Source organism: Sarcophilus harrisii, chromosome 4, assembly GCF_902635505.1.
Source record: "Sarcophilus harrisii chromosome 4, mSarHar1.11, whole genome shotgun sequence".
Taxonomy (NCBI): domain Eukaryota; kingdom Metazoa; phylum Chordata; class Mammalia; order Dasyuromorphia; family Dasyuridae; genus Sarcophilus; species Sarcophilus harrisii.
The window spans coordinates 10,714,453-10,726,513 of record NC_045429.1 but is presented as its reverse complement, the minus strand read 5'-3'; the positions used below and the strand labels follow the sequence as shown (position 1 = coordinate 10,726,513).

The 12,061-nt window shown below is 39.4% G+C and overlaps 1 protein-coding gene across 18 annotated transcripts in view; it reads left to right on the top strand.

Moving 5' to 3' along the window:
• The window catches only part of SGIP1 (SH3GL interacting endocytic adaptor 1), a 271,977-nt gene that overhangs the window by 18,666 nt on the left and 241,250 nt on the right, over positions 1–12,061 (top strand). For all 18 annotated transcript variants that reach the window (XM_031968951.1, XM_031968947.1, XM_031968949.1 and 15 more), the window contains exon 2: positions 11,342–11,431. In XM_031968951.1, coding sequence (XP_031824811.1) covers positions 11,342–11,431 — 90 coding nt within the window. The remainder of the gene's footprint in view (positions 1–11,341; positions 11,432–12,061) is intronic.

The window sequence follows — 12,061 nt, the reverse complement described above, 5'->3', positions numbered from 1 at the left end:
CTAACCTGCCACTGATCAACTAATCTATTTCTTAAATACCAAATGGTTTTGGTGACTGCTGCTTTATAATATAGTTTTAGATCCAGGTACGCTAGGCCACCTTCATTTGATTTTTTTTCATTAATTCTTTTGAGATTCTTGACCTTTTATTATTCCATATGAATTTTGTTGTTATTTTTTCTAGATCATTAAAATATTTTCTTGGAAGTCTGATTGGTATAGCACTAAATAAATAGATTAGTTTAGGGCCCTTTAGCCTTATTTCACTCCATAGCTATACTTCATCCCTCAGAGACGATCCTTATTCATTCATAAATGAATTCATTCATTTGGTGCTGATTAAACAGCTCCTCAAGGCTCTGTCCCAATTAGAAAGACCTTCCATCTTGATTGAAGCTCTTTGTAGAATTCAGGCTTCTTGAGGGCAGTAATTAATTATTTCCCACATTTTCTCTGTATCCCTAATACCTAATCTCAGTCTAGTGATTCTCTTATATGAGGAGTTTAATTGAAACTTTTAAAATTAGAGCAGGTAGGGGAAAACAAACTGATGGACATGGGAAAGGGGATTAGGATGAAAGGATCCACTGCTCTAGTCAAAGGAGAAATTGGATACAAATGACTATGAAATGGAATTATCTGTAAAAATTTTAATTATTTTCCCCACCTCATTTAGCACAATGAATTGACATTTGGCTCTTGCTTCTGAAAGCTTTTACTATTTTATAACATAAAATCAATCAATATTTCTTTTTTTTTACATTAAACATGGCAGAATATATGTTAAATTTAACATCTGCATACATATTTATACAATTATTGTGCTACACAAGAAAAATCAAATCAAACCAGTTTTTTAAAAAAAGAAGCAAAATAAAATGCAAGCAAACAACAACAAAAAGAGTAAAAATGCTATATTGTGAACCATGTTAAATTCCCATAATCCTGTTAATCACAAGACTTTTGGAACTGGCCTGAATCATCTCATTGTTGGAAAGAGTCATGTTCAGCAGACATGATCATTGTATAATCTTCTTGTTGCCGTGTACAATGATCTGCTGGTTCTGCTCATTTCACTCAGCATCAGTTCATGTCAGTCTCTCCAGGCCTCTCTAAAATCCTCCTGCTGCTCATTTCTTATAGAACAATAATATTCCATAACATTCATGTACCATCACTTATTCACTCATCCCCCAATTAATGGGCATCCACTCAGTTTCCAGTTCCTTGCCACCACAAAAGGGGCTGCCACAGATATTTCTGCACATGTGAGTCCCTTTCCTTCCTTTAAGATCTCTTTGGGATACAGGCCCAGTAGAAACACTTGTGGATCAAAGGATATGTACAGTTAATCAATATTTCTGACTAATACAAAATACAACTTAAACTATAATTTTGAAATCTTGCCTATAGATTAATCAATTGTGCTGATGATTTCTGCTGATATAGCTATGTGACTGGGTGAAGAAAGCCCTAGGCATGGAGTGGAGAAGATCTGAGTTCAAAGCCTGCTTCAAACATTTAAGAGCTATGTGACCCTGTACAACCTTCTGTCTGTATCTGTAAAGTGATAGTGCTTCTGAGGCCCCTTCCAGCTCTAAACCGATGACCTCTCATGGCTATTTCAGCATCAAGAATTCTGGCTGCCTTGTACATTATTTCAGTGCTTATTGGCCCCTTTCCTACAGTTTAATCACTTGATGCCCTCTAGATCTTCTTTTATCTTCATTTTCAGACATTTCTCTCTCTCCCGATAAGAGCTGACTTTTATTTCAGTATCTTTTGTCGATCTCAAAATATCTCGGTACATCTGAATCATGCCATAAAGGCAATCACTTATAAAATTATTTGTCAAGGGCCAGAGGTCACAAGAGGAGGGTTTAGTGTTGGAAACCGGAGAACAAGCACCTTGATGGAAAAGTCTGGGTAGATTGGAATACCGAGGGGATTCAGAGGGCTCTTGTGAAAAAAGTTTTCTCCGTTGCTCAGAAAACTGCACTCTCTTCCAACACTCACAGAAAATCTTTCTAAAACAGCAACTTTGAAAAGCGATTTGGAATTTTGCTAAGAAACCAACTAAAGTGTGGATGCCCTTTAACTTCCCACTGGTAGGCAAGGACCCCAAGTAGTTCAAAGATTTAAAGAATTTCTTCAACAGAGTCCAAGAAGTACTATTATTGTTGTTGTTAATTATCATTATTAAAGTAGCAAAGAACTGAAAAAAAAATGGTGTCCACCAGTTGAGGGACAATTAAATATATTGTGGGTGTTCCTAGTTATGTGACACTGGGCAAGGCAAGTCACTTAACCCCAATTGCCTCAGCAAAAAATATACATATATATATGCACACACATATATGTATATACATGATACACACACATATATGTATGTATATGTATATGTGTATATATATACATATATATATATATATGTATATATATATATACATATATAATCAGTGGATAGAGTGCCAGGTCTGGCATTAGGAAGATTGTTGTTCTTGAATTCAAATCTGACCTCAAACACTACCGGCTATATGACTGTGAACAAGTCCTCTGTTCTTCAGTTCCTCATCTCTATAATGGGGAAATGTTCAAAAAGGAAATGGCAAATCACTCCAGTATCGTTGCCAAAAAAAACCAAGGACAAATCCACGGGGTCACAAAGGGCTGGATATGACGGAACAATTAATCAATCACCAAAAGATCATTGGGCAGTATAGTCTACAGGTAGTAGAGTGTTGAATCCCAAGGGAAAATTACTTTAGGACTGGGCTCTAATTTGGTAGGGATTTGATTAATGAGGCAAGTCATTCTTCAAACAAATGAGAGCCATTTTGACCTTCACCTCCTTGCTGTTCTTTGGAAGTAGATGCAAACCACCCATTCATTTGGGTTTTGCCCTGTTTTAAGCATGTTTTGTCTAGTTTGGGATGGCCAAAAATGCATTAGGAAAATAGACTTTTCTCCTATGATTTGCTTTTTTGGGGTTGCCAGCATGACCTGGCTCACCTCCTAGAGTTCCTGTCCAACAACCCAAGCCAGATAAAAGAGGAACATGTGATCTTTGAATAGAGGTGCCGAGAAACAGAATAGGCTGAGAAGACAAGAAAGCAAAAGTTAAACTTCCTTTATTCCCAATCCCTCCCTTGAGCTAACATCAATAGCCGGTAATTTTAGGTTCTAGAATTTCAAAACCCAAGATATTTGGCCATTGAGAAATGAAAAGGAAAGGCCAAAACAAGGATTACTGAACTACAGCCAAATTCCTAGGAGCATACATTTGGATTTGGACTTTAGTTGTAATAATAGCTAACATTTGTAATAATCCCAAAAGATTGGCAAAGCGCACTATTCATTTGTTATATCATTTGTTCCTTAGCAGAATATTTTACTATAAGTGCTTTACAAATGAGGAAACTGAGGCAAAAGGGTCCTACAATTAGTAAGTGTCAGGCTGGAGTTGAAGTGTAAGGAGATGCTATAGGTTTATCGTTCATATTTTACAGGTGGAGAAACTGAGGCTAGGAGATTGAGTCATTTTCTCAGGGTTACATGGATTGCCCAGAGTCACAAAGATTCACACACAACATAGTAAGTGTCTGAGGCCAGATTTGAATTCAGGAAGATGAGCCTTCATAGCTCTAGACTGTCATTCTATCCACCATGTGGCAGGTTGGCATTTAGCTGCACATCTTACAGATATGGAAACGGAGTCTAGGAAGTGTCTATCATCATGTAGTTAGAAAGCATCAGGGACTGAATACAAATCCAAGCAGGATATTCATCCCATGATTGAAATTCTCTTTCTGCACATCTCTGCCTCCTAGAGCCCCCAATTAAGTAACCCAGATTTGAGAGAAGAAAGCAGTGGCTGCAAAGAACCAGCCATGGAGTCATCAAAAACAGGCCCTGGCAAACTTTTATCTGATTTTCCTTTTTTTAATGGGATCTGAGGTAGATTAAGGGAATGCTCAAGAGAAGAGAGGGATTTTTAAATTAAATTTTATGTTTTTTAAACCAGTAAACACTTCTATCTCTCCCTCCCCGACCTCGAATTGGAGACAAAACACATATAAATATGGAACACATCTTTCCTCTGTGTTGGAATGGACCCCTTCTAGTCAGACCCAATCCCCCACATCCTTATGTTAATCTTGGCTGGGGGGGAAGTCTGTGACTATTTCTCGGATTTCCCCATTATGTTTAAATCTAGTCCGTTTTCTAGATGAGTTTGGAGGAATTCAGGGGTGAAACTCATTATCCTGCTTCCTGTTACTCTGCCGACTCAGTTCTACTCTCTCAGAGATCTGGTTTTCATAGATTTTTAGCAAAGCAGCTATTACATATCTCCTGCCACTCTTATGGAAAAGATGGAGACAAATGGGCTAGAAAATGGAACAGTCACCAAATTGTGGAATCTGAGATTCAGAAGGGATCTTAGCAGTCACCTAAATCAGCCCAAATCTGATAAAAACGTCCAATTATCATATTATCGGGAAGAATGATTACAGAGCCTCAGCACTGACTTATGCCGCAGTGGAATTCAAGAAATCATTTCCCAAATAACGAATGAAAAACAAACCCCAAGTCCAATCCTGGCGGATTTCATGTGGCTCCATGCAGACCGCGGTGAATGTTGAATAACACACAACACACATACACCCCACTCCCACCTGCAAATCATCTGTTTCCCCACAGATCTTAAAGGCCAGTTCTTGGTCTGGCTTACTGTCCCACACTCCCCCAGCTTGTAAAACTTTTGCTCACAAAGCGATTTCTACAGTCGGTGGCTATTTGGGCGTTCCTGCCACCTCCACACTAGGGATGGTTTATTTTCTTTTAATCAAAGTCATAGGAACTCCAGGCTCTTCCTCCAGCATTTGGATGGGGTCTGATGCCTGATGTCTCCTTTTAACCAGTTATCTCAACTCCTCCTGATACTCATGGAAAAAGACAAATCTCAGGGAAGAATTCATTTTTGGGAAGTTATCTTGGTTCAATGAGATTTATTGTAAGCTATATCAGCATTAATCCAGTCACTTTTCCCAATCACTAATTGTATGGAATATTTCTAGGGTTTTTTGCATTATGAATATTTTTGTACAATTTGCTCCTTTTGCTTCTCTTTTGAAACAATATTGTTCTAGTAGCAGAATCCTTCTTCATGAAGTTTTGTAACTCATTTACACTTCTGTATTGTTTTCCCAAAAGATCATACCAAACCGTAAGTCCACAACTCATGAATGAATATACCTGTTTTCCCACAGTTCTGCCAGCATTGTATTTATTGCTTTAAATGTGTTTGTCAGTATGATTGGGGGGAGGGGATAAGGCGACACCTGAGTGTTATTTTAATTTGTATTCAATTGATTGGTAGAGATGTTGAGCTGTGTTATTTTAATTTGCATTTAATTGATTAGTAGAGATGTTGAGCCATTTCCAGGTGGTTATTAATTTATTTCCTCCTTTTAGAACTGCTAATTCATATCATTTGGGCATTTGTTTGTTTATTGCTCCAGAGCTTATAAATGGGCTTCCATATACACAACTAAAATTGCTCTCTCCAAGGTCAAAGATAATTTCTTGATTGATATGGCCTTTTCTCAGTCCCTCATCTTTTTTTATCTCTCTGCAGAATTTATAGCCACCAACCACATCCTTCCTTCTCTATGTCCCTGGGAGAGAAATTTGCTGATGTTGTTTTGTAGTGATTCTCATCTTACTAGTAAAATTTATACTTCTTCATCCCATTTAAAAGACCAACATCCATGTTTCACTCCCCATGTTTGGGTATAGCGTGGGCACAGGTGTGCTGGTAAATATTTAACAACTAGGTCTTCCTAACAAAAGATGTTTACACAGCACACTTTTAAGTTTAATCACTATTATTATTTTCTCCATCACTCCATGAAGTCTTGGCAATCAATAAAACAATAAAATGAGCCTTGATTTGTAGTGTTTGCTGATTTCTGAGGTGTAAGTGCTCACAATGAAAATTTAACAATTAATTCTCACAAGCCAGTTCCAGCTGGCCCCAGCTTACTTCAGCTCTCTTGACCATAGGATTCAATACTGAACCCTCTTCTTTTCTCTGCTGGTAACTTCTTATTCTCTCAGTGAGGATAATTCCTAAATTATGTATCTAGCCCTTAACTCTTTTTTGAGCTCTTTAATTTCCTGAAGGAAATCCCCACCCAAATGTCCCATAGGCATCTCATAGCCATTCTGTCCAAAATAGAACCTGATCCATTATCTTTTCTCTTAAGTCACTTCATAATTCTTTTATTTCTTTTGAAAATAGCATCCATGTGCAAGCCACCATATTCTTAACCTAAGAGTTATTCTCATCCTTCACTGTCCCTCAGTCACCATATCCAATAAATTCCCAAGTCTTCTTAGTCCCGCTTAGCCAACATCACTTAAATCCTAATTGCTCCTCTCTTCTCCTCCAATATATCAAAGCCATAATTACCCAATTAATATCTCTAAAGCACAAGTTCAACCATGACCCTCCTTTCGAGAAGTTTCAATAGTTTCTTCTTCATTGTCTTAAGGAGCAAATCCAAACTCTTCTGTTTGAGATTTCGAGCCCTTCTATCTTATATTGTACTGTCCTTCATGTACTCTCCACGCCAGTCAAACAGGGCTCCTTGATCGGCTCCATGTCCTTTTTCCTACTCCATGTCTCCATTTGGCTTGCCTTTCCTCCTCATCCTACCTCTTGAAATGACTGACTTCCTTCAAAGCTGAGCTCAGTTTCCATGTCCTTCCAAAGGTCTGTCCTGATTCCTCAGTTGGTAACATCCCACCATCACTATGTATTTACCTTGTCTACATTCTGTAGTTACTTGTCTGTATACGTGTTGTATCATCCTGTAAGACATAAGTTCCTTGAAGGGAGGGACTCCATTGCGTTTGTGATTCCTAGTGGAGGACGCCTTCTAGGCTACTTACCCCAACTTCTACTCATGCTTAAGGATCCAGAGAATGACGGGACTCCCATATTCTATGTAACCTGTGTGTGTAGTCTCCTAATACTACAAACATGAGCCCCCATCAATATGATTCCCACTAATAGTCATCCGGTAGACAAAATAGGCGGCCATCAGACCCTAGCAAAGGCATTTATTGTTAAAATGTTGTCATAAGAATCAAAGCTACAAGATATTCCCCTTCTAAACTTAGGACACAAATGCAGAGTCTGCAGGAAGTACATGGGCGAACAGACTACAATGGTAATAAAGAGGACACATGAAAGGAACATGTGGCCAAGATAACTCACGTGTAATTGATTCATCAGCAATATTTTATTTTATTATTTTAAAAATATCTGCCAACCTGATAGTTTTTCTGGGTCCCAATGTATTTTTCTAATGGAGTCCTCAGGAACCCACTTATCTTCCACTTCAGGTGCAATATGTCTAATCAGAAGGTTGCTCCCTGTCTGCCAGTCTGCTTTTTCCCACAACTTAACTCTTTGGTTGCCAAAGTCAACTTTAGCTTGAATCCATAGTTAGCACTCTTCTCCAAGATGCCCTGCTCTGCAAAGGGTCTTCTAACCTTGAGTCCTTTAAAGTGACATGGCAAATCCAGGGGGGAAAGAGAGAAAACCCCTTCCTGCTTCTCAAGAGCCATTCCTTTTCAGGCAATATTCCTTAACTTATAGGCCCATAGCTTGCTCTATTGACTGTATCCAGGGTTTGCTTAATTGCTTAAGATATGACTGACTTTAATATTTAGTTGTTTGTTTTTTTAGCAAAATGCTAAGCTCTCTCTCTTCTTTAAATCCACAATGAATATGTATTATAGACATAAGGATGATAAGAATATTAAAAAAACATTATCTATAAAGCATGTTAATGTTTACAAAATGCTTTATGGTTTTTTCTTTTGATTCCTACAATAGTCTTGTGATAGATGCTATTAGTTCCACTATTTTTCAAATAAGGAAATGAGATTAAGAAAGGTTAAGTGAATTTCCCAGATTCACATAGCTAGTATCTAAGGCAGAATTTGTACTCCTTTTCTCCCTCCCTCTCTCTGTGCCCCCTTCCCCTGTCTGTGTCTCTCTCTCCCTCTCTTCTCCTCTCTCTCCTCTTTTCTCTTCGTCTCTCTCTCTCTCTCGCCCTGTCTCTCTCTCTCTTCCCCTGTCTCTCTCTCTCTTCCCCTGTCTCTCTCTCTCTCTCTCTCTCTCTCTCTCTCTCTCTCTCTCTCTCTCTCTCTCTCCTTTCCCTCCCTCCCTCTTTCACTCTTGCAGTGTGTCAGCATTAATCTCCTCAGGTTTTGAACGGACGTATTTCCCAAGATCTGACACTAGATGGAGCGCTAAGAAAGCACCTGCTCACCAGCCAAGTCCATACATTGCTCTTTACTCCCTCCCATCACATCCCCTGCCCCACACAAGCAGCAGCAGCTGTGTATGATGCTTCCATAGCCTGCAGAGAACGTTAGTTATGTCCCAAGCACTTGGAGGGGTGGGGCCGGATTCTCCCAGGATTCCCTCGGCCAACTCTTGAATGGGAAGGACCAGGGGCTCTGCCCTGGGGGGTCTTGGCCCAAGAAAACCCCAAACCTGTCTCTGGAGTTTCCCTTGAAACTTAAGGCACCTCCACAGTCAACCTGCAGTGGGGGCCCCCCCAGAGGAAATGGAAAAGGCGAATGTAGTGTTGGGTGTGAGGAATGAAGCAAAACAAGTGGAATGGACCATGGAGAGAAGTTGGGGGGCACTAGTCAATGTTTAACTGGCTGTCCGGAGGAAAATACATCGGACAGCTTTTACATTTAATCTGCATTATCAAAGTTCTCCTTCGCTTTCTTGAGCCTAATCAATCAACAAAGCAATAAATCAAGTCCTGGCAAGGAGCTTTTGCCAATTTCTGGGGGGTAAATGCTTGCAATGAAAATGAAACAATGGGCTCTCTCACAAGCAGGTTTTCGTGTCCCCGGCGTCCTTGTATGTATGTGGATGTATAGTAAGATGGGAAAGGGAGGATGAGTCGGGCTGTACTGGGATTTAAATGTCAAGTAGATGGAAAGGGAGCCACCGAATTTCTAGACTGGGAGAAAGAACCAGCCAGAGTTGTGGGGTAATGGCCGGCTCCTCAGCTAGAGGAGAGCTGGGGGGGGGGAGTTGTAGTCACCATGCATTTGAATGAGTCACTTCATGTCTGTGAATCTCAGTTTTTGCGTCTATAACATGTCAAATTCAAGTCCTGCCGTGATGTCTCTCCGGGACACAGAGGAGACCGTAGCTGACTTCTCAGAGTCTGAGCCAGCAGAGTAAACGTTGTACCAGCTCCCACCCAGTTCCAGTGCAGAGCTGGTGACCCCAGCCTTAAGAACAAGGCTGGGGGGCTCTTCACCAGCTTGGGTAGGCAGGAAAGAGAATGAATACTAAGGCACAAAAAGTGTCAAAGAACACACCGCTAAAAGATGGCAAGAGAGCATCATAGATTTAGGGCAGTAGTGACCTCAGAGACAAGCAAGTTCAGAACCCCCCATCCCCTTTTTTTTTAAACAAAGGAGGGAACCGAGGCACACAGAGGTAAATGACTTGACCAAGCTCTGTCTGTTTGGATAACTCTTCATTAGATTGACATTGTTGGGTGCCTTCAGAATTTCTAACCCTTCTGGGTTGACTTTTCCATTGTATTTTCCACTTGCTATCCCACAGAATCTTGCAGATTCATGCTCTGCACTCACAGGAATCTGCTCTCCCCAAGTAGCGGCTGAACATCATTCCTTGACTTCCCTTTTCCAACAGCCACTTTCCTTATTTCTCTTCAGCAGACTTTCTCCTCTCTTTTCAAAATCAAGCCCAGAATAACAGCTCCCCTTCCGCTTTTTTGATCACTGAAGGAAGAGATTATCATCAAGACAAGAAATTATCAGCTGTTCCATTCTGGGGAAAGACCCTGAGAGTTCTCTATTCAGGCAATCACTAAGAATTAAACAAACACTTACTGTATATCACATATTGCACTATGAGTTAGAAATACATCCCTAAACTCTTCTCCTTCAAGGAACTGGCAATCTGATAGGGAGATAAAAGTAATATTGCTTACCTAGAACTATTTGAATAATGAAATTGTCACTCCATGGCATTCTTGTATTCTTTTTCCACAACTGCTATTTCTCCCTTCTGTCTAGATGGTCTATAGTATAGTCTGGTGACTATATAGCTTCTGTTTAGCCTTCTCCAAAGGGCCCCACTTTGGTCCCCAAATTTCCTCTTATGAGCATAACTTGTTAATATTTAATATAATTCTTCATTCTGTTTTTAAATAAACAAACTATGTCCTTTTATAAGCACATTTCAGTCATGGGTCTCCTCCCACAAATCTTGATGATACCGAAGAGGGCAAATGGATTCCTTTTTCGTTAACTCTTACATTTATTTTGCTTTTGATACTCCTACTTTATTTATGCATGTATCCACCAAATAGCATTGCTTTCTGGCTCTATTATTTCTTGATATAGGGGAAAATTGTTTTTGTTTTTCATTATCTACTTGATATGTCTATTGCTATTCATTTTACATGATGACTATTCTATGTGGAATCCGATTTGGCAGAAAATGTTCGCAGTTTTCTCCGTTCTCTTCAGTTTGAATTAGATTGTTATTTTATATTAGATATTCAAGCTTTCAGAAGATATATATGTATATAATACATTTATTATATACATAAACATATATATGTTCATTTATTTCAGTCATAGCTGGCTCTTCGTGACCCCATTTGGGGTTTTCTTGGCAGAGAGTCTAGAAAGATTTGCCATTTCCTTCTCCAGCTCATTTTAAAAATGAGGACCCCTGAAGTAAACAGAGTTCAATGACTTACCTAGAGTCACACAGCTAATAATTCTCTAAGGCCAGATTTGAACTGGGGAAGATGACTTTTTCTAACTCCAGGTACTTTATTCACTGTCTCACAAGTTGCCTTCATATATTATATGTACACATGTATGTACACAACATACAAAGCTGTATACACATATGTACACACATATACACATTACATATAAATACATACATATATATATATATATATATATATATATATATATGATGCCAGCTTTAGGAGAGGAAATTTTTTTAACTAATCAATAAGATGATAGTTCTATCTTTCCCCCCCAAATAGAATGATGATAATAAGAAGCTTGTTGAGTCTCAGCTGTAAAATGTGGGAAATGCCCTACTCAGACCTTGAGAAACTTCTTAAAGCTTCAGGCTTGGAACTCATCAATGAGGAGAGGCAGTTACTCCTGAAACAGTAGGAGGGCAAGACCTCAGTCGTGTTATTCGAAATCACTTTCCTGTTTCCCCCTCTGCCCGTAGCTTTCAGAAGAAAGAAGCCCGTCACCAGAAGGGATGATATCCGAGATGTCACCAAAAAAACCAAGCAAAATATGACGGCCAGTCTCCAAGGTACGTCCAGATTTCTGCTCTGACCCTTTAGCGTTCTGGTTAATTGGATCTCCCTTTGTCTTTGAAAGGTCCCTTTAGAACATGGTTTTTGCTTCACACTCCGCATGGCAGTTGTCTCAAGTAATGGCGGTAATGTCCCAAGACAGACATTGCAAGGTGTCAAAGCGAAGCCAGGTGTGAGCGTGGGGAACAAAGGGGGTGCTTCTGGATCTTGAGACTCTCTGAACTATACCCAGCTTTTTTATTTTTTTTTTCATTTAACACACCTTTATTTCCTCTCTTTCCTCTTTTCCTTTTCCCTAAAAGAAAAAAAATACATAGGAAGTGTCCATAATCAAGCCAAATAAATGCATGCATTGGCCACAAGTCTCACTCTATATATTCAGTCCATCCTCTTTGTGTGTGAGGGATGTTGTCCCTGGACTTCCAGAACATAGTAGATCATTACACTGATCATAATTCTTAAATGTTTCAGAATTATTTATTTTTATGATATTGTCACGGTATCAGTTGCCTTCTCAGTTCTCACATCCTTTGTTGTTTAGCTCCATCTTCCCAGGTAGTTTTAAAACCATCCCCTTCATCATTTCCTATGATGCAACAGTGTTCCATTACATTCTACCTAATAAT